At 45.8% G+C, this 21,594-nt stretch overlaps 2 protein-coding genes and 1 long non-coding RNA gene across 7 annotated transcripts; 1 reads left to right on the plus strand and 2 right to left on the minus strand.

Moving 5' to 3' along the window:
* TMEM219 (transmembrane protein 219) lies at nucleotides 1-12,368 on the minus strand. Of its 4 annotated transcripts, XM_079951120.1 has the most exons (6): nucleotides 12,154-12,340; nucleotides 1,879-2,045; nucleotides 886-1,108; nucleotides 665-773; nucleotides 485-596; nucleotides 1-369 (listed from the first exon to the last, which is right to left on the minus strand). In XM_079951120.1, the coding sequence occupies exons 2-6, from the start codon at nucleotides 2,035-2,037 to the stop codon at nucleotides 241-243; spliced, it is 732 nt and encodes a 243-aa protein (XP_079807246.1). In that variant the 5' UTR covers nucleotides 2,038-2,045; nucleotides 12,154-12,340; the 3' UTR covers nucleotides 1-240. The 4 variants fall into 4 exon arrangements, 2 of the variants coding, with proteins under 2 accessions (XP_079807246.1, XP_079807245.1); XR_013832749.1 differs by lacking the exons at nucleotides 485-596; nucleotides 886-1,108; nucleotides 1,879-2,045 and having other exon boundaries at nucleotides 233-369; nucleotides 12,154-12,368; XR_013832750.1 differs by lacking the exons at nucleotides 886-1,108; nucleotides 1,879-2,045 and having other exon boundaries at nucleotides 332-369; nucleotides 485-773; nucleotides 12,154-12,362.
* LOC307201775 lies at nucleotides 8,714-11,983 on the plus strand. The gene is made up of 2 exons (XR_013832755.1): nucleotides 8,714-11,157; nucleotides 11,271-11,983. It is a non-coding gene; the product is annotated as an uncharacterized lncRNA (long non-coding RNA).
* A 1,479-nt stretch (nucleotides 12,369-13,847) lies between the features above and the next one.
* LOC307201848 (uncharacterized protein) lies at nucleotides 13,848-20,161 on the minus strand. 2 transcript variants are annotated; one of them, XM_079951325.1, is made up of 5 exons: nucleotides 18,935-20,161; nucleotides 18,087-18,134; nucleotides 15,949-16,788; nucleotides 15,217-15,249; nucleotides 13,848-14,221 (listed from the first exon to the last, which is right to left on the minus strand). In XM_079951325.1, exons 1-5 carry the CDS (start codon nucleotides 19,044-19,046, stop codon nucleotides 14,172-14,174), a joined length of 1,083 nt encoding a protein of 360 aa, XP_079807451.1. In that variant the 5' UTR covers nucleotides 19,047-20,161; the 3' UTR covers nucleotides 13,848-14,171. The 2 variants fall into 2 exon arrangements, with proteins under 2 accessions (XP_079807451.1, XP_079807452.1); XM_079951326.1 differs by lacking the exon at nucleotides 18,087-18,134 and having other exon boundaries at nucleotides 18,935-20,157.
* Between the last annotated feature and the right edge of the window lie 1,433 nt (nucleotides 20,162-21,594).

The raw sequence follows: 21,594 nt of genomic DNA on the forward strand, positions 1-21,594 counted from the left end.
TCATTAGTATGTTATTTATTGCACCATCCGCTCTCATAGGGGTTCATACAGTCACCCCACAGTGAACCAAGATAGCAGTTAAACTCTTATTCACAGCTCAGCTGTCACAACAGTACATGGGCTAACTTCAGATCTGAAATATGGTGAGCGTTGCATGATCCAGGTGCTTGGAGAAAGCAGGGCAAATGGGCAGGCTACCTGGCTTCGCTGCAATATAGGTCCGGCATTTGCTGGACCCGCTTAGATTTGCCCCCACTTGTCTCTGGGGTTAGGATAGCACAGGCCAGCTGCACAACATAGCATGGCACAGAGGCAGAGAAGGAAAGCACTGGTCATCAGGAGCCGCTGGCTGCAGAGGGCACGATCCGCCTGAGAGTGAAAGGAGTGCAACAGTGAATGCTCCTCCCCTTATAATCCAGCTTGCATCCTGAAGAAGCCCAGAATCCCCAGGTCCAGATACTGTCACTGCCCACATTCATCTTACCTGATCCAGCATGCTGGACAGGGCAGAATTAGCCTGGTAATGTGGCTGGTAACAAATTCCTGTCTCTTCTTGGTGCATGTCCCATTCCTCTATCACACATTTAGGTGGTTGTCTGGGGACAAGATGGGAGTATTGCATTAATGGGTTAAGAACTCCTTGAAACTAAATCTCTTGGCTCACCTGGTCTTGGGGAGAAGGGATGAAGGTGCAGTGATGCTAAGGCAGTTCTCATGGGAGACTGAGTTCGTGATGATAGTCAGGAAGTGGATTGATTCCTGGGCATCTGGACCTGTGGTTGGAAGTTGATGGAAGGAAAGGTCAAGGGGAGACGGACACGGAAACAGAGTTCCTGAAATCTTTGGGAGGATGTTGCAATTGGTCAGGAGTGAGAAATCACTCACCTTTGAGACCCAGTTTTTCCCCAGTGACTGTCAGACCTAGACGTGTACCATTGGGAGGATCTGTGCCATTGTGGAGGTCAAAGGTCAAGCCAACCATGACAGAGACTGTTGTAGGGGTCTCAGCAGTGGTTGTGGAGGGAGCTGGTGTCAAGGCACTTTCCTGCGTCTTATTTGGGATACAGAACATTAAGTGTGCCAGAGACTTTAGCAGAGAATTCCAGTCCTTAGAGATGAGGGAGGGAAAGGAATGAGAATTGACTCTTAGTTGATTCTATTCTCTTGATTGCAATTTTTTCATTTGCTTCTGCCTTTTAAAGTACCTTTCCAATTTCACCCAATCTTGCCTCTAAAAATTCCCTTTTGCTCTTAACAGCTAGAAAATTGAAAGATGGGAACTGTATTTTAAAAGTACCATAAAACATCTCAGAACAGCCGGATCGTTGAATATTTCAGATATAGCTGCACCTACTAATTTAAAATTTTGTACTGTTGAATATCCTATTCTTTTGCTCCCCACTTCTTGTGATAGTATCCATTCAGGACTATCTTTTCAATGACAGTTTCTTATAGCGTATTTGTAAAAACCAACAACACCCAACCCTCTGTAATTCATGAATGTTTAGCTTGGGTCATTATGGTATGATAACAGCAGCTCTCAAGTCTGTTAGAAAATGGTAATAAATAAAAACAATTGCCAAAAGATAAATCACACAAGTCTGCCTCTGCAATGAACACCCAACATACCCTTCACAGCCCATAATTGTCAGGGACATTCTGTGCATTCCATCCGAGAAGATACCCAACCATCCTGAAAGTTTCAGTCAGAGAACCGTTCAGTTGCTGAGCCTAAACAGTTAGTAAGAGACCAAGGAGAAGGTAGAGCACCCACCACTGCCTCCTAAAGTCTCTCATGCGTGCTTTACAACCATAACCCAATTCCACCCCCAGCATTTTGGTCTGATTTTCTACTTAAGGTGATCATCTCTAGCTCACCTCTTTGACATCGGGATTCTGAACATCATGTGACTGGATGTAGGCAGCAAAACCAACAAAGGCAACAGCCAACGAAAGGAGGCAAAAGAAGAAGGTGACCAGAGGTGGGTGTCGCTCCAGGCAGACACGCAGGGAGCCCAGCAGGGAGCAGGTGACCATGGTCAGCCCTAGGAATGAGGGTAAGAAGGTTGCAGTGTCATCCCAGCACTAGAAGAAGCTGAAACGTCTGCTGGAACAGCCAGAATCAAGGGTAAGGAAAAGGGAGATGGTGTGCTACCTATTCCCCTTTGCATTTTGTGTGGTACAATCATAAGCTTTGATTTATTAAATAAATAAATTTTAAAAAGTCAAATCGTGTCCCAGAAATGTGAATGGAAATAACACCAAAAGATATTAATTCAATCTCATAAATTGCTCAGTGATTATTTAAATATTTAGCGTGCATGCGGTCTGGTTGTCTAAAGGGACTAAACTTGCTGAAAATAAAGTGGGAATTGGTTCCCTTGAGATTGCCCCTGCCTCAAGATCGCCACGTAAATGGAAAGGTGATATACTGCTACTTCATATTCATTTTTTATGTGCTTTCCAAAAAAACCTGAAGACATTTTGTTTCAACAAGCATTTCCATCTGGATGAAAAGGTCTCCATCTTGTATTGCTTTTAAAAGTATGTTAGTTGCTTATATTGTAATTCAGATTGAGACATGTGAAAGGCAATTCAAAAATTAATAAAATGAATATATTTTGACTGGGGTGTTTTTAGACAAGTAACCACCGCCCATGTGTATCTTGACATAGTAAGGCCCTCAGGGAAAACTGCACTACATACACCTCATTGTTTAAATTAGCTCTAAATCTATGCATGGGGGGGGGGGGCTTAGAAGTTAGCAACCACTAGATTCTTGATCATAGCAACTGGCTGGGTGACTCTGCTTGTATGAAAGAAGGTCGCACTCAAGGATATACAGGTAAGGTTTTCCTACTTCTCTATATTTCTGATGAAGGTGGCAAATTTCAACACAATTAAGTTGGAAAGAAAGAGCTGGAATTATAGGTGAAAGTTGGATATTTGCAACCCATAGTTGCTTCATTTGCTCCACCCAACATGGCAATCTCATCATTGCCAAGTCTTCTCGCAGTGTGGTGTTATTTGTTGAGGAAGGGGAAAAACTTTATAAGGAGGTTATTTTTAACAATCTCTTTCAAATCTTAAAGTATAATGTGCCACATGATGCACTATTGTTGATCACATTGTTTTTCCTTTGTTAAATAAAGTTTTTAAAAAAAGAATATGGGGATGCTGATCTTTGTGTGTGCCCTCAAAATTCACCAAAAGAGAGAATCCCCCACAAAATGAATAAGCAGCATAAACTGTGGTAAACTGAACGCCACATTTGTTTGATTTCTTAAGTTTTGTTCCATTCCTTTGTCACATAAGGCTTCCCTCCTTTGAGTCTTCTGGTCTTGTGAGAGTTTCTCCCCATATTTCTTAAGAATTGCATGTGAATGCGTAGTTTCATGGTAGACTTGTTTTGTGCTGTATATCCCACAAATCAACGTTGGTGTGTTTACATCACACAACTTGCTAGCAGTTCCTGCAGTGAACTGCTAGCAAGATCATTGTGCAGCATGTGATCTCTTGTACCTTTGCTGCTGGGAATGTCAGCTACAGGGAACTGTACGTGAGGACAGGGCTGTTGTGCTCAGACCCTGCTTGCAGACTTCTGGTAGGAATTTGGCTGGCCACTATGAGAACTGGATGGGCCACTGGCCTGATCTAGCAGACCTTTCATACATTCTTAACATACAGATTAGCCCTTGGCTGTGCCCACGTGGTCATGAGCTCTTTTTAAGCCCACAAATGGTTCCCTGCCACACTGCAAGATGTGGTGATGGGCACTAGCATAGATGGATTAAATACACTTTCATGGAGAATTAATGTGTTTTACCATTAGCTATTAATCACGACAAGTGGAACCTGCAACAAAAAGTTGTAGTATGGAGGCTCCTATTTGGAATTCCTGCCAGCCAGCCATACCCTTTCCCCAGATATTCCATTTTCCCTCCTCCCGCTTGTCCATTCATCCCTCCATTCAATTGAGAGTCAGTTTTCTATAGCCACTGAGCATGTTCAGTTCTTCCTGAATAACTCTTCCATGTGCACTCATCATGCGCTTTTAGCTGCACAAGGATCCAAACTTGGGAGAATGAATTTGCTATTAGTGTAAGGAAAGTCTACATACAAACTCCAAACTTAAGACATAGCATGCCTGATAATACTGTCACTGGGGAGTAATAACACGTGACAGGTATTGCTTCTATGCCTGTTTATGAGCTACCCAGAAGTGTATACTTTACCACTGTAGGAAAGGGGATACTAGACTAGATGGACCTTTGGCCTGATTCAGCAAAGCTGTTGATGTTCTCCAACACTGAAAGTTCTGCTAATGCCATTTTGCCTGGTGATCCTCACAACCAACTTCTCCAACACCCTCCTAAGTGTCCCAAGGTAACTGCTAAATACAGAACAATCAACTTATACACTTTCAAAAATAGAGTGCTGGACAACTGAGGGCCACTTGGTCCTTTTTGATTTCTCACATCCCATTATGATCCACATATCAGCCACCGTGTCCTCAAAAGGCTAAGACAATCTGTTGTCTCCTTCCCCCCACCCCACTGTTTCATATCTACCCCCCCAGCATCTCTCTTCTAAATTGCATATTAAATGAAGAGGCATTGGCTGGAGGAGAGTTTAAGGCTGCCTAGAAGCCCTGATCTTGGCTATGTATTGCTTGATTGAGTGTTTGTGGTGCTGCTGGGGGGGGAAAGTTGTGTTTTTTCTGGATTGCTTCCTACATTACACAACACATAGGAGGCAAGTCCTCTGTAAGAAACAACATGGTAAGCACATAAAGATGATCACATGTGGCAAGTACACTCCTGGTGGTCTTCAAAGCCTGTTTATGCAGCAACAATTCTACACATGCGATTGTTGCCCATTTTCTAATGTGGGTTGTATGTTTCCAGCACTTGTAACAGGGGAAGTGAACTTCAGTGGTGAGGGAGAGAATTGTCTCCAGTGGTAGCTGTACTCGGAACAGACCCAGTGAACTGAATGGACAAGTCTATCTTAGGTTCAATAATTTCAGGTCTCCTTTAGAGTAGAACTTAGCTGGATACAACCCATAGACTCTCTTGAGCAACCTCTGTGTTCTAGTGCTAAGCTTAGGTGAGTTCTGCTACAAATTCAGTCCTGGTGACACTAGACTGCTGCCTACGGAAGCAAAGGAAATGCAACAAATCCTCTTTTTGCTTTGAAGTGGAGGAACATGCTACAGTTTTTGCTTAAAGCCATTTTGTTAAAATGACCCTACTAACTGTTCAACGCTGTAGTTGTGGCAAATGGCACGTGATTGTCAAAAGCCACTTTCTACACATTCTGTGTGTCTGCACAATATTGCATTGTGAAAGAAAGGATCAGCAGAACATGTTTGCAACCAAAGTACACTGGTTACTGCTTTGCACTATCACTTCAGAAGTCTCCCCTTGAAGACCATTCCTAGCAATTAGCAAACAGGGCATTAAGCACAATGACCATCAACATGAATGCATTTATTCTGTGTTTGGCTTCCCTGCCAATTGAAAAAATATACTTTCCTAGAAAAATCTTAAATATGAAAGGACAAGTGTTTTTGTTGTTTCCCTTTGTAAAACAGCTCAGTGATTTATTCATTTTTAAGAGCAGGAGCGAACCATGAGTATGGGTGCTTCCTCTCTCTTCTCATGCGCCCCATAGGAGGGGAAGATTCCTAGTTTGTTAAATCAGCTTCACTTGACATCTGAACTGAGAAACAGTGGTTTCAATGTTACTGACATTTCTGGTTTGCAAGCCAGGATAAAACCATGTCTGCCCAGATATAGAAAGTGGGAGTTATCAGATGCATTCAGACAGACATATCTTATTAGATTAGGCTGAAAAATGCATAAGCTTTTTGCCCCTGAACACAGCCCCTTCACTTTTCCCTGAAAGCTGCAATTAAACCAGTTAAGCCTAACCATAGATTTTGGCCAAACCTAAGGTTGTAATACATCCAGAATTTCCCAGACATACTGGAATACTGCAGTCGGAAGCCGGGCATATGTCAACCCATGTCAGCAGTGTCTATTTCCCTTAAAAATAGCCATTTTTGTGGAAAGAAAAAAAAAAAAGCTCAACAACTTTAGTGTTTACACTTTTTGAAAAATGGCAACCCTACCAAACCAGGAAATTATGATTAGAAGATTCCTGGTTTTAGTGTGAACAAAAGTATTGTTCATATCTTAGCTTAATAAGACTGTCTAAACTCTTTCATTATGTGGATCCATGTTACTGGTTCATATAAATCTCATGTCAGCCATTCCCCTTGAAATCCACGTGTCTCATCTTAAAAATCCCTGGGTGTCCAGATGAACCTGCAACACTGAAACAGCTTTTGGATGACACCCAGAAGACGATAGCTTCATGTAGCAAAGTAGCATAAAACCTGCATTTAGTATTGGAGAAGCTGGAGTAGCATGCATCTTCATGATCTTTGTTGATTTCCCCCCACAAGCATCTGGATACAGGACTAGCCAACTGAAACTTATTGAAATATTTCTGGGCATAGCTGTCAACCTTCCCTTTTTTTGCGGGAAATTCCCTTATTCCAGCGCTGTTTCCCACTGCTATCCCGGATTGTTAGATATCCCGTAGACTGTCCCCAGGACAGGTGAGCCTGCTGATCCCTTATTTTCGAGGCTGCTGATCCCTTATTTTCAAATCTGAAAGTTGACGGCTATGCTTCTGGGTGAACATGATAGGATTACACAGAAAGTCCCAGAGAGTTCAGTAAAACGTAGTCCCAGGTAAGTGTGCATAGGATTGCAACCAGAGTGTACTTTCTAACAGGCTAGAAAATTTGTTCATGAACTTCCATTTTCATTAGGCAGGTATACCATGTCTTTTTGTTAATGTTTTAGAGATAGAGTGGTGGGTATATAAATCCCCTTAAAAAAAACTGTTCACTCTTCTATTTTACACCATCATTGGTTTTACCATATGCTTTTACCATAGCAATTATCTTTTAAAAAAACCCCATCTCTTAGAAGATATAGCAGCAGACCACTCAAAATCATAGTCTTTTTATTTGACATGTAGAAAACTACCACATAGTAGGCGTCAGCAATACAGGGTCTGCATACTACAACCAGGTCATACACACCCATGAAATTACATGGACAATTGAGCTTGCTTTGTTTCCCCCCACCCCCAGCCCACTTTACACAGGGTTCTTTTCAAAATAAGAGCAATAAGCAGCCCTGATCTGGCAAGCTCTCTTGGTCAGTCCAGCCTCTGACAAGGGCACCCTTGGCCTGGCTGAAGCATTCTGGCTTTCACCCACTGCAGGGCTTTCCAACGGCTCCAGCAACTCATCCCCTTTGATCTCGCAGATATTGTGCAGGATACAGCAGGTGGCTATGACCACAGGAATGAGCTTCTCCCTCACATCCAGCCTCATCTGCAGGCACCTCCAGCGAGCTCTCAGGACCCCAAAAGCTCTCTCCACGCACACGCGGCACTTGGCAAGCCTCTCGTTGAATTTTTCCTGGGCTCCGGTTTTTGGTGCTGGGTACGGCTTCATGAGCCAGGGGCGAAGTGGATAGGCAGGATCCCCAATTATGATAGGGGTCATTGAAACGCCTTCCAGCACCGTTGGCACCTGTGGCCCAAAAGTGCCTTCGTCCATGCTGTTGAAGAACGGAGAGTTGTGCAAGATGCGGGAGTCATGGGACCTCTCCGGAAAGCCGACGTAGATATCGGTGAACCGGGATTTGCTGTCCACCAGGGCCTGCAGCACCATAGAATAGAAACCCTTGCAATTAATGTAGGAGTCGGCAGAGAACGGGGGGCAGAGGATGGAGATGTGGATTGCATCGATTGCGCCGAGGCAATTGGGGAAACCCATCTCCTTGAAGCCCTCAATGATCTCCTGTGGATCTCCCAGCTTAATGATTTGGGTCAGCAGCCTGCTGTTTATTTCCTCGCACACCTCTTCAAATATTGAGCAGGCTGACGAAATGCCCACCCCGAAGAGCTCCGAGACGGTCTTGTAGCTGTCGTGGTGCGCCAGCTTCCAGATAGTCATGGCGACTCTTTTCTCCACAGGGATGTGAGACCGCATGCCCGTGTCCCGGCGCTGCAGGGCAGGGCGCAGCTCCTCGGCGATGTACATCAGCGTGGACCGCGACATCCTGAACAAGGAAATCCAGCACTTGTCATCCTGCTCGGAGTTGATCATCCGCTCCCACCATTCGCTGCACCTCGGAAGCATCCAGTGAGAGCGCTCAGACAAGGCCATCAGCTCGTGCTCGTAGTGCAGCGCGGGGGAAGACGAGTACACCATGGTGACCACGGAGACGATGGCGTTCCGGTGAAGCCGCAGCAGGGCTCTCTTGCGGCGGACGCTGGCCGAGAGGATGCGCCTCAGCACCGCGGCCGACCTGCGGAAGCGCCTCCTCTGCAGAATCCTCGCTATGGCGAAAATCACCGTGCGCCTGTTGAGCATCCATTGCTGCACTAGCAACTGGGAGGTTTGGACGCAGGCAGCAACCAGAGCCAGGCACTCCTGCTCCATTTATCCGGCCGCTCTTGAAGAAGCTTGCAGAAGGCTCGGGAGGAAGTGGCGTGAAGGTGCTACGAGAAAAACCTTCCCCTTGCTACACCCTTAGCCAAGGCAGGGATGATGTCGCTGGGCAGGGACGAGACATCACCAGTCCTTGTGCTTCAGCCGGAAAGGTGCTGTTGAGCTGAAGGGCAATATATTGTAACAGAATCATATTTGTATTTCAACCGTGAAGGCCTTTTCTAAACAGCAAAATAGATTGAGCGTAAGAAATTTATTCCACCATACTTGGGAAAGGTCCAATCTCTGCCCATTCTACATTTCAAAATTCTTAAAGGTTTCAGAGTTGCCTATGTCTTCCCCATCCCAGCTTACCTCCAGCGCCCATAAACAGTCTTCCAGCTGACCACCCCTCAATCACATTGCTATATTACTCCCATAGTGTTCGTCTTACATCAACCCACACCCACCTCCAGTAACTGCCTACTCTCTGAAGCTAGGACTTTATCTCAAAACTGGTCAACCACCTGATATCTGATTTGTAACTTAATTGGCTTCAGAGGTTCAGCATCCCTGCTTGTTTCAGATGTGCTCAGCCCAACAGGAGTTACTCAGCAGTGATGGGAAAGCGCTCTATACATGCTCAGAGGCAATTAGGCTGAGTCTTGAAAATCAGGTTCTGAGGTAAATCCTGTGAGATTTAAAATCTTACCACTTTTCCAGAGTTCCACCTCTGCTCAAGTTAGTGAGACAGCTGTATTTTATTTCCCCCAAATATTCCATTTGAACCATGACTACAGTGAAATGAGCCGTTTTAAATCCTCTTTTCTGTGAAATGAGCAGAATGCTAATGTGTTCTCAGTGGTTAAAGCTCACAGAATCAGAGCAGTTCTGTTGGCCTACTGACCCAAATAATTCAGTTCAGTTGCTCTTCCACCATCCTTAGCAAAATGCCCAGAAGTCATTTAATGCCCAGCTTTGACTTACTACAAAAACAATGAAGAACATTGGGAACTGATCTACATGTTCTCTGCTACAATAACTCCCCCACTCCCCCTTCCACAGGGAATATTGATTTTTCTCATGCAACACAGTTTTCCGTGTGTCCTCAGTACATTAGAGCTGCAACCCTGCACATCCTTGGTTGGAAGCAAATCGCACTGAACTCATGGTACTTACTTTTAAATAATAACATGGTTAGGGCTGGATGCAAACCACATAGACACACAGAGAGAGCTTTGGGACCCCATTACTGATAGAGGTACCAGCTTCAATTGCAGCCTGGGTTCCTACATAGTTCTGTACAAGCCACTTATTTGAAAGGCAGAAGAGCCCTTCATTTAATCTGATCATCATCCCATACTCAGTTGCCAAAGACAAGGAAGAGATGAGAGAACAGTGACTGGGTATAGGGAAGAGGGGAAGGGTGGTCAAGATAGTGGCATGGAAAGACAGATAGTCTGGAGACAGAAAGTGGTTTGGTTTAAAGTCTAACAAAGGATCTACCAAGAAACTCCTTATCCATCCCATCTGTCCCTATTTTCTAGATGTGGCCCTGCCTTTGGGAATTTGTTACCAAAATCACGTTAGCAATCACGTACTAGAGCTCTCATTCTCCAGCATTCATCTCTCACACACAGTTGAATCTATAGGTGTGTTTCATCTCAAGTGCACCTACATGTGCAGGCATCCCCAAACTTGGCCCTCCAGATGCTTTGGGACTACAATCCCTACCATCCCTGACCACTGCTCCTGTTAGCTAGGGATGATGGGAGTTGTAGTCCCAAAACAGCTGGCGGGCCGAGTTTGGGGGTGCCTGCACGTGTGAATACACAGACACTAATGTGCAATGGGAGCACACAGCCTGCTCACATTACAACTGTAGAGGCGTCTTTTGTCCTGTTAATAACAATACCTCATATTCCTAGACTGCTTTCAAGTGCTCATAGTAGTTCACATGCATCATCCAGTTGTAAGTCTGTAAATCTGCATTATCCCCCAATACGGCAACAGGGGTGAGGTTGAGGGAGAATTGCTTCCCCAAGGCACCTTGTAAGCTCAGGGCAGAGGTAAGATCCAAACCAGTCCTGACTTCTGACTCATAGCTCAGTCTCTCAGGCACTACACTACACCAGCTTTCTCTTATTAAATTACTGAGGGGACAATTGTGATTTAAAAAACAACAACCATGGGTGGAATTCTGGCTAGTGCTAAGGAGATTGTTCTGTCTGCTGCTTGCTTGATGGAACAATTTCCCCTCTCCTCCCTGTGATCTGTTCTGTGGGTTCTCATGATCCTTCAGAGCAGATTTGGGAGAGGCGTAAGGTGGGTGAAGCCCCATTAGGCTAGCAGAAGTCTTTGTCTGCTAGTGAAATAGGATAACTGAATCCTGCCCTATCTTGATGAAAACTGCCTGCTCAGCTATTGAGTCTGGGGAGGGAAGGCCAAAAGGCAGCATGCCATGTGCAAACCAGAGCCCCCTTGCCAGATGAGAACCAATCAGCACGGCTTACTGTTATTTCATGGTTCAGTGGTAGCACTCAAAACAGGTTCCCGGCAGCTTAAGCTCCCAGCTCAAAATAAGCTTTTGGGTTAGAGAGAAATATGAGTAAGCACATGCGAAGATGGTTAGTGTGGTACAGCAGTGTTACTCGTTTAATACATAATATCCCACCTTTCCTCCAAGGAGCTCAAAGAGGCATACGTAGCTGTCCCTGCATTTTATCTTCACAACAACCCTGTGGGTGAGGTAAGGCTGAAAGACAGTGACTGACCACCCTGTGAGCTTCATAGCTGAATGGGGGTTTGGATCTTGGTCTCCCTGGTCCTAGTCTGGCACATCACCCGCAGCACCACATTAGGGTTAGGAGATCCAGGTAGAAACTTTCTTAATTGCAAAAGTCCATCAAGCATGGTGAGAAACAATGATGTGGCTGACTGACTTCCATAGTGACAAGAAGAGCACTGAAAACCAGGATTGCTTGCTAAGAAGTGCTTTAGGAATAATTAATGATAATGGGGAAACGCAGTATTTCACATGGAAGGTAGACATATAACTTCTTTTTCAGCTGTGCACTGAGAAAAAAATGCATTCACTTGTAAATAGTCTAAGCTCCAGAAATACGGGAGTGTATTAATCTCTCTCAACGTATGCACACAAGGTTGCAATTCTATGCATACTTACTAAGAAATAAGCTCCACTGTGGAACTCACTTCTGGGCATATATATGCAAAGGATTGCGGCATGTATAGGATACCAATTGTGACTTTCCCTGACTGAGAGGTGCCATCGTTCAGAGGCAAAGTCAATATTTGGTATTCAGAAAATGCAAGTTCGACCTCTGGCCATGAAGCTAGAAGCGTTCAGCTTGAGAAAGACCCTGGAGAGCAGCTGCCAGTCAGAGTAAACAATACAAGATGGACCAATGGGCTGACTTGGTGAGAGGCAGCAAACGAAGGCAACCCCCCCCCCCTATTTTATCCCCCAAGGGGCTACATTCTTCGAAACCTAAATCCTTGCTCCAAAATAGCTGAACAAAAGGATTTAGATGAGAATAACCAGATGGAGAACAGACCCGGGGGGAGAAATGCAAGAATGGCACACAGTTAAGAAAGGTGCAACCTTATCTTACCTCCGTCCTGTTCTCTACTGCCCTCCAGGCTGGCGCTCAGGCGACTTCCCCTTTTACTCGAGGATTCTGCCCCTTTAAGAGGCAGCTGCGCACACCCATTTCCTAACTCCTGCAAAGGAATCCTATCAGGTATTACTCTCGCGCGCAGGCGCAGGCGAGACTCCCCCGCGCCGCTCTCAATCCGCGGGCGAATGGGCGCTTTGGAGTGACGCGCAGGCGCGCACGCGCCTCGCGCTACCCTCCCGCCATAGAAACAGTGCTGCTCCCTACACTGTAAATCACGTCATCGACTTAGGCCTCGGAAGAGAGGAGGCCGTGCGCCTTCCCGTATAACGGCTGCTCGGGACCATAGAGGAGAGTCTTCCGAAGAGCATAGAGCTACCACAACTACTGGAAGCTTTGAGAGCCATTTTGGTCGAGGGCAAAGAGTACTTATTTATAGATCATTAATATATTGTATCGTCAAAAACGGTTTTAGCGTTATGAAATATTCACCTTTTAAAAGAGGCAAACCAACAAAGAGCGCATTTTCTCCTCACCCTCCCCCAGTGCAGGTCAGGAACAGTAAGTTATATGGCTCATTTTTTGTTACTTGTCTACTTGTGTTTTTAAGCCCAGAAAAGAGTACTGTAACTGCAAAGCAACCAGGGCTCAGGTTTGTATAAAAGGAGGCTCAGGTTCAAATAAGCAAGCAATTCAGACCGTGCAATGTTTACATGGACCCATCCCATTGATTTTAATACCATTTCAGGGGGCGGGGGAGATTGGGCTTTCTGCATTTTTCTACAAAACAGCTGGACTAAGAAAATGTTTTGCCCTTATGAAGGCTATCAACACTGCACTCTTACCCAACAGGACACAGATGGCTCCTTCCTTTGGCTTTCATGATAAATTGTGGTGGGGATTTATTTCACACACTTCCTCATTACCACTGCAACTAAGCATCTTTACTGAGAAGCCCCATTGTGCTCTGTAGGCTTTACTCTTCAGTAAATTGGCCGCATCAGTTCACTGGCTTTTAAGATGGCAATCTTATTTTTAAAAGTGAGGAGCTTTTTTACAGTGGCAACCAGCTTAGAAGCTCAGCACATGAGAATAGAAATAAAGAGTATCGAACCATTAATTAGCATTTAGGTAAACTAGCACCGTACAGTACATCTAAAAGATACCTAGAAGTAAAGTTATGCTTAGTATAATCTCGTCACTATGCTGGCAGAAGACGCACTGAGCAAATATTTTATTTATATTAAATCAAGTTGATCAAGTCACATAATTTCAGTAGAAATCACCCCTGCCTTCTTTAAGACATCTTCTGAAAACTGTTTATAGACATTTCTTTCCTTTGTGGTAACTAGTATTTACTGATGTTTTTAATGATGCCTTTGGTGGTTTTATCTTGTATGTTGCATACCACCTTGTCAATACTTATGAGAATGCAGCTTATAAATTCTTCAGTGGATAAACAAATAAAACTATTTCTTTGCCATATATTAATAGTTCCTTGTGGTAAACTTCCCAAAGCTTCTCCTTTGTGCTTTCAAAAATCATGTTTTTCACGTTTTTCCATCTCTATCCCTTAAAATAATTTCCCTCCCAAACCATTTTCAGTGCCTTGAGCCACATCACTACCTACCCCATGCTGATAACACACCTGTGTAGCGATGAATAATGAGACACTGACAAGGCAAGAGAAGTGAATTTAAATAAATTCTTTTTTTGCCTTTATTTTCAGGGGAATCCAGAGAAATTAAAAACCATGTGAAGAAATTAAAAACCAGAGCATTAAATCAGAGAGAAAGAGAGAGAGAGCAAGAGAGAAAAAGAGAGGTGAGGCGTTAGCCCCACTGAGACAATTTGAGCTATAACAGCAAAGGGAGGGAGGTAGGCAGGTGGCAGAGCTTCCCCTTTCAAGATGCTTGGGCTTCTCCAGTCTTCAAGGGGGGTGGGGTGGGCATCTTGCCTCTCCCCATGTGCCCCCCCTCATGTCTTAGCGGTGCTTCCCCTGGGAATTATTGAAGTTAACCCTTCCCATCGAAGGTGTCTGTGTAGACCGTCACTCTGCTAGGATCTAGATGGAAAAAGAAAAAGTGATGGCAACAGGAACAATGCCTTGAAGGGAGATGTGCCATAGATAATGTGTGTGTACACACACACAAACCCCCTGCCCGAAGCCCCACTCTTCCCCCCGCTATCCTCAATGGCTGGCCACAGAACAGACGCTTCATTAATCTGCTCCCACATATGCAGCTCTTTTGTGATTTGGTTGAATTGTTTAAGGCAGCTCCATATCCAACATCAGATAGTTGTGGATTTCAGTAGCTGCACTTCTCTTTCCTATCTCCCATCACACAACTTCATAAGGCCCAGTTTATTCACTTCCCCATACTGCACAGAACCAATCACCCCAGTTTTTCAGATAGCATCTACCTGCTCCTGCCTGCTACTACATGAATAGAAAACCTGCCTGGCTGCCTGGCTCATGGGCCCAGGCTGGCAGTGGCACTTGTCTTCAGTGTCACCGACTCAAGTTCTCCAGGCAAATGATGTGGGGTGAGAAGCATTTTCAAAGTGTAATTTTAAACTTGTGTTAGATGATCAAAAGCCAGCACCTCCTACCAGTTAGGGCTTCAAAGCTATGGAGCACATGCACTCAAACACATCTAGGGCACAACATAAAAAAGCAAACCATGAAAAGACACAGTATTAAAATGTAGAATCAGTGCCCCTCAGCTTCTGAAAGCAATCCTCACAAAAGGCTGGATTTTTTCAAAATACAAGTGGTCAGATAAATTTGTGGGTTTTTGTTTGTTTTTTGCATGTGTGGTACAGTAGAGAGGGAGACGCAACTGAATATATGGCAAGGATTGGAAAGTATGAATTACACACCCACAATTCTTAGAGTCACATTCCTGTCCTAGGACTCTGCTCCCTTCCACTTCACATTGTACATTACTGCAAATCTTCATACCCCCTTTAACATGAAGCTATCCAGCCCACTGTTGAGCCCTAGAGGTCATATTTATGAAGCCACTGATTTAGGCTCAGGCACCTCCATTTGCTTACCTTGACTGTGTAGCTCCCATATATGTCTCCACTCTGTATTAGAAGGGGGGGAAAGGGAAAAGGGAAATTAGAAGAAGCCAAGCACTGTTTGTAAATAAGCCCCAGTGCCCTAAGACCCTCCAGCACAGCTGAAGCTGCTCACTTCTCAAGACAATGCCCCGAAAGTTCAGCCACACTGAGAAAAGTTGGGGTCTCAGTGCCCATCCAAACCTTTTCCCAAGCTACATAAAACTGGATGTGGGAATCTGTGCTCTCTGGAGCAATGTTTGAAATTATGAGGGAGCTAAATGATATCCATCTATAACTACCTCTTTAGCCTTCTAAAAACAATAGCTGACAAAGTAATCAGAAAAGGTAGGGATAGGCTATTTGATCATCTTCTACCCAAAGTAATTCATGCCCTGGTCTGTAGAGCAAATGTAAACTATAGTAGAATTCAACCTCAGAGCAGTGAAAAGATTGTCCTTTATTTCTTCTGACAGCCAATACTACCCAACACCTCTCCACTTTCATGAACTGCAAAAGTTCTTTGTGCTGTGTGACTGCCCCTTCACTCACCATCTCCACAAACACCCCTAGCTTTCCAAGTGAAGCATTTCCTTGTGTCTTCCATCCCTTCTCTCTTGACTATGTTCAGCTACCTATGGAACAGCTCCCAAGCCTCAACACACATGCACTGGTTCTCCTCCCTTTCCCTCATGCCCAATGACTGGGCTCCTTCCAGCACCTTACCGTCCAGATGGTAATTTTTTGCAGCCTGCCAGTCGCTAACTTCCATTTTCTCCCAGGATGCTCCAGCATCTGCATCTCGTTCATCCACGTCTGGTGCCGTCCCGCCACCCCCTCCATGCCCAGCCCCCGGCTCGTTGATAAAGGAGAGGCCCCACTCATTCTGAAAGATGGCTCCCAGGTGCTGTCGCCGACTGCTGTCAGATGGCGGGGGGCTACTTGGGGGTGGCGCCAAGACACAGTTGGGGAGGCTATTGGTGGTGCGGACGGCTGAGGCAGGAACATGGCAGGCTTTCCCTGGTTGATCCAGGTTCTCTTTCAGCTTGCTGGCATAAGAGATCTTGGGGATGATCCGGGCACTGCTGCTATCGACAGGGAAAGCGGGAAGTGGCCGGAAGAGCGACCATGTTTCCTTCCCAGAATCCTCGTTGGCTGTGTTGGCGGCATTAGATGTGGCGGCAGGCTTCTCACTGGCTTTGATGGTGCTGCCTCGTTCGGATTCGGGAGACGACGACGGGGAGGGTGGGTCGGAATAGCCGCGGCGCCGGTGCTGCCACCGCCCGTTGGAGATGCTCTCAGGAGCACAGTGATGGCCGTTTGTGCTAGGTCCCCATTCCTTGCGGTCTGAGGGGCTGCCTCGGTAGGTCTTGCGGTATGCTGTAGCATGGAAGGGGCGGGCATGGTAAAAGCGATGAGGGTAGCGGTGGGGATGGTGGGCAACAGGAGGGTCCCGCTCAGACAACTGGAGATTGCGGATGTTGAGGCTGTTGGAAGGGCTCAGGGGAACACTGGGTTCGTCAGCTATCTCAGAGGGAGCAGTATACCCGTTGGACTCCCAGGCACCTGAAGAGGAAGAAGAGGAAGGGTGAAGACCATGCCTATCTCACGTCCCTTTGTCACCCTCTCACACCTAGAATGTAAGCACCTCAGAGCAGCAACCCCATTTTTTATTTCGGCAGGTAGGGAGCTTTATGTTAACTCTTGTCAAGTGCACCATCAACAAAAATGGTGCCGCAGCGCAGTTCATTCCAACCCTCCCAAAATACCAGACTGCTCAGTTAGTGTTTGGAGTTTTGGTAAGAAAGTTGGGGGATTAAAAGGTGCTTAAATATGATATCTAAATATTTGACCATATTTCTGGTTTTCATTTATCTGGAATGCAGACACATTCACCTCTCAGTTTGGGGTCAATAGGTCATAGATAAGGCAGATAGCCCATGGGGTTAAAATACCCTTGAGGTCGTTTATCTGGGGTGTGCAGGTGGCTAAAATCTTCACATCACTTAAGTGATTTCAAAACCCTTCTCCATGCTGCTAACTCAGTCAATTCCAAAACAGTGATCTTTAGTCAATAAAATGGGGGGGGGGGGGAATTCCTCTTCTGATATTTATTAATGAATTATAAACTCTAAGACAAGTACAAGGAACCTTTTGCCCTCCAGAAACTGCCGAACCACATTTTGCATCTTTATGGCCATACCGACAGGGGCTGACAGAAGTTGTAGTTCAGCAACATCAGGAGATCATATGAAAATACCACTTCGGAGGTTGGTTTAGCCCACTCCCCGCTTTTCTGGTTATTTAGCATTCAAAACATGCTGTCTTCAAGTTTCCAATCTTCTCTACATTGTGATTAGCAAAGGGGGGTAATGGAACCAGAGGTGTTCATGCTGAAGAACTCAAACCTATGAGATTCCTTCTCTCAAGCCCTAACCAATTTCAGGTTCCTCAAACCCTTTCCCAATAATTCTAGGATCCCTTCCTGTAAGCCACTGAGCTCTGGCCTTGCTGCCCAGAGAATTAAAGAGTCCTCGTTTTCCCATCTGTAGGCCTTCATTCCTCTCCTAAGTATACCCCAGGAGTGTAACAGGAGAAGGAAAGGGATATGAAGAACATGCTACTTTTTCCACATGGGTATCTAGTAAAGCAGCACGGTGGCAGATAATCACTTCTCCACATCTTTTCAATAGGGAAGAGAAGATGGGGAGCATAGAGGGTGGGCATTCAGGGCTCTAGGTTCTCAGGATGAATGTACCTCACCCAGCACTGAGGTGCAGCCACCTCTGGAACAGAAAAACATGCAGAAAAAGCATGACAGAAAGGAAAAGGGGAAAGCCCAATCCCAGTTCAGTACAACACACCTTCTCTGGAGACCTGGCTTGGCCTGTAGCCCAGCTCTGCTCCACCCCCTGTGTGACAGAAAGAAGGTTTTATTTTCAACATTTAGATGCATTAAGGACAGCTAGAACTTAGATGCATGCTACAAAAGGCAGTTAATCAAACCAGAGCCACTGAATTAATAGCCAAATAGGACACGCCCCAGTAAGGAAAAGGAAACAAACTCTGGGAAGGGAGTGTGATCCAGTAAGTTGAGATTTACCAGGTAAGGGGCAAGTCTGCATGATTCTGTGGAGATGCAGCAGCTGATGGTTTAGGGTAGGATTCCCAACATGGGCTGTCTGAATCTTTTTTTGGGGGGGGGAGCAGGAAACTTAGCTTGGGGGATGGGGGTTCACAGCTCCACAAAGCAGATAGACGCTATAGGGCTGAGGTAAAGGAAATTGAAATAAGGATGCGCTCTAGTGGTGAAAAAAGCTTGCTTGTCCCAGGAGTTCAGTTTAGGATTAAATGGATAACAGATGTATGCAAGGAGTTTGGGGTGTGTGTGAATGGATTGATAAGGGCAAGGATCTGCTGAGGTCGTTGGGAACTAAAGGAAATGTTTCAAAATGCTAAGCACCAACACCAAAGCTCTGGGTGCGCAAGAAGCTGGGTTTTTAGTAGCCAGTCTTGAGTTGGCGATGGTGAAGGGTTGGGGTACTTGTGGCTCTTCAGACGTTGCTGGACTACAACTTCCATCATCCCTGACCAATGGTCATGCTGACTTAGTGCTCATGGGAGTTGGAGTCCAACATTTTCTGGGGGACCAGAAGTGACTTCGTAGAAGTGACTTAGAAGAAGATAAAATACTGGATGCAGTTTAAGTTACCTGTCCGGATGCGGTTGCTGAGGTTGTGGCATTTTTCCTTCTTTCCACCAAGGAGACGCAGCTCCTCCTCTGGGTTGCGATTTTCATCCATTCCCAGCTCCTCCTTCTGCATGGCCTCTGACTGTGTGTGATGCAGATCTCAACAGCAATAGAGCTTCGAAGATGTGGAAGGTATTCCTAAACCCCAGAGTCCTGACTACAGTCTTGCTCTCAGCCTCCTTTTCAAGCAAAACACCACAGCGTGCCCAGCGACTCTACTCTTCCTCTGTTTCCCTGCACTGCAAATTAGTAGCCTGTGCCTGAAAGCTTTTCACTCTCTTGCAGCGGCAAAAGTCACCTCGGTGGCAGAGAAAGTTGCCAGGTACCCTGCAGAGCTCCCCAACTTCTGAAATGCTACAGCAGCTTAAAGGACTAAAGGAAACTACTTCTATTTATACCTACACTCCTTTCCAGCTTCGCAGCTTAGGCTTCAACACCCTACGCTGTATACAAACACCTGTATAAAACTTCGGGAGGAAGTTGCCCCCTCGTTGTCCGTTTTAGCTGTCTGCCTGCCCTACGGTACCCCACCCACCCCAGTTAGCGCTTCTCGGCTGAAAAACCAACCAACCCAAGGATCCAGCCCCAAACGCGGCACCTCCCTACAACCGTAGCAGCTTTCTTCCTTACTAGCAGCAAAAAAAGCTTTTCCCACCCCTTGCTTACACCCCTGCACTCGAGGCGACTCCCAGCAACCTTTGCTAAAAGCTTTGCTTCCCGGTAGTCTGCTTTTTTATTTTTTTAAAAAAACCCACCAGCCCAGATCTACCGCCCCCGCTTTTGGGGGTCGCAAACTTCCTCCGCAGCCTTTTCCAACCTTTTCGGCCTCCCTTTCCCGGTTCCGTCAATTGGGGCCCTTGTTTCGTCAGAGCTCAGATAACTCTAGGCCCAGCCTGACGCTCTCAAAATCACAGCCAGGAACCCTCCGCCTCAAGGGGGATCCTTTTTTAAATTAAAAAAAACGAGAACCTCCCCAGGAAGGCCCTGACTCCAGGAGCCCCGTCGCTTCCGCCCCGAGCCCCGGCTGCCCGCTTTGCCTCTGGCCGGCTGCCCCCCAACTACAAGGCGGCCCCCCTGCGCTCCAGCCCCGCTCTCCTCCCTTCACCTTCCTCAGGCCCAGGCGATTCAGCCAAGCCCGCCCGGCACATTCACCCAGCCAGCCCCCGCCACGTGACCGGTTTCCCCCTTTGGCCTCCTCTGGTCACCTGATCCTCAAAGCGCCGTAGCTTCCGGGGAGGTAACCGTGCCGCGTGACCTGCCCTCTGTCATGTGATCGCTTCGTCTATCACGTGACTAGAGGGAGTTGCTTTTTCCCCCTCCACTCCTTGACCCGCCCACTTTCTTTCGTACAATTGGGTTGGTTGCGTTTTTCTTGTGGAGCTTAAAAGCACCGTGTGCTTTCCCACCCCACCGCCATATAATTTTATGTATTTTCTCATATATAGGCTGCTCCCCGTGCCGCCCTCGAAGAACATTATGGAAAGGGTGAGACCTACCTGGCCCCATCCATAAAGCAAAGTGAGTAGCAGCCACAGGACTCTTGCTTCGGCCCCGCAGCTGTAAGGATTTCGCAACTAAAGCTGCAAACCCTGCCATGTCTGCTCAGAAGTAAACGCCATTAAATTCAGTGGGGCTTACTCCCAGGTCAGGATCGCAGCCCTAATGCTCCCCACCTTCCAATCTCGTTTCCTTTTGCCAGGTGTTTTAGATTGTAAAGGAGGGGACCATATTACTCATTACTGTAAACTGCTTTGGGTGGCTTGGTCGGCTGAAGGGTAGGGTAAAAATATTTTAAATGCCATCTTAAATAATATACTTGGTGGTGACTCACATAGAGCTCAATGGGGCTTGCTTTTATATATAAAAAATATGTAGAGATTGTTTGCAGATTGCAAACATGCAAACTACTGCATACATATAAGCGTTAAAAGTTTATCATCACTTAACTGCAACACTAGGTATTTCATGTTTAAATAATAATACAGTACAGCAATACAAAAAAAACCCAAAAAACTGCAGATACTGTGCAACACTACTAGGCTAGGCATTGGGTCATTTTGTAAACACTCAGTTTTTTTATACTGTTGGGCAATTGCTATTAACAAACCTAAAAAAAGGTAAAGGTACCTAAGCACAGCCTAATTGCAGCTGAGAGAAGACTAATTTCCAGCATAGTAATCTAAGGTTTGTTAACTTCATTCCCTCAAGGCCAATATGGTTTTGCTACTTTAACACTTGACAACTTGAAAGGTGTAGATCATTGTTGAGGATTAAGTTTTTGTATCATAACTGCTTATATTTGGAAGAATCAACCACACAGGGAAGGAAGCTACATAAGATGTTCTTGCACAGTGGGTTCTGCTCTGAATGGGCAAAAGGCTTTGTTTAATCCTAGTATGAGAATCTATACTAGCAACGTACCTCTGCCTGACTCTTCTTCCCTGGGTACGAGACGAGATAGGAAACTACCAAGATATGGAAGCAGGAATACCAAGTTACCAAAATATGGTTTCTTAAAATTAAAACACTCATCCAGCCACTGCATTGTAGCCCATCATGCCTGCCCAGCCCCTTTGCTTCTTCTCCAAGGCCACAGTTACAGCAGCAGCTGCCATCAACTA

This window comes from Podarcis cretensis (genome assembly GCF_951804945.1).
Source record: "Podarcis cretensis genome assembly, chromosome: 13".
In the NCBI taxonomy this organism is placed as follows: domain Eukaryota; kingdom Metazoa; phylum Chordata; class Lepidosauria; order Squamata; family Lacertidae; genus Podarcis; species Podarcis cretensis.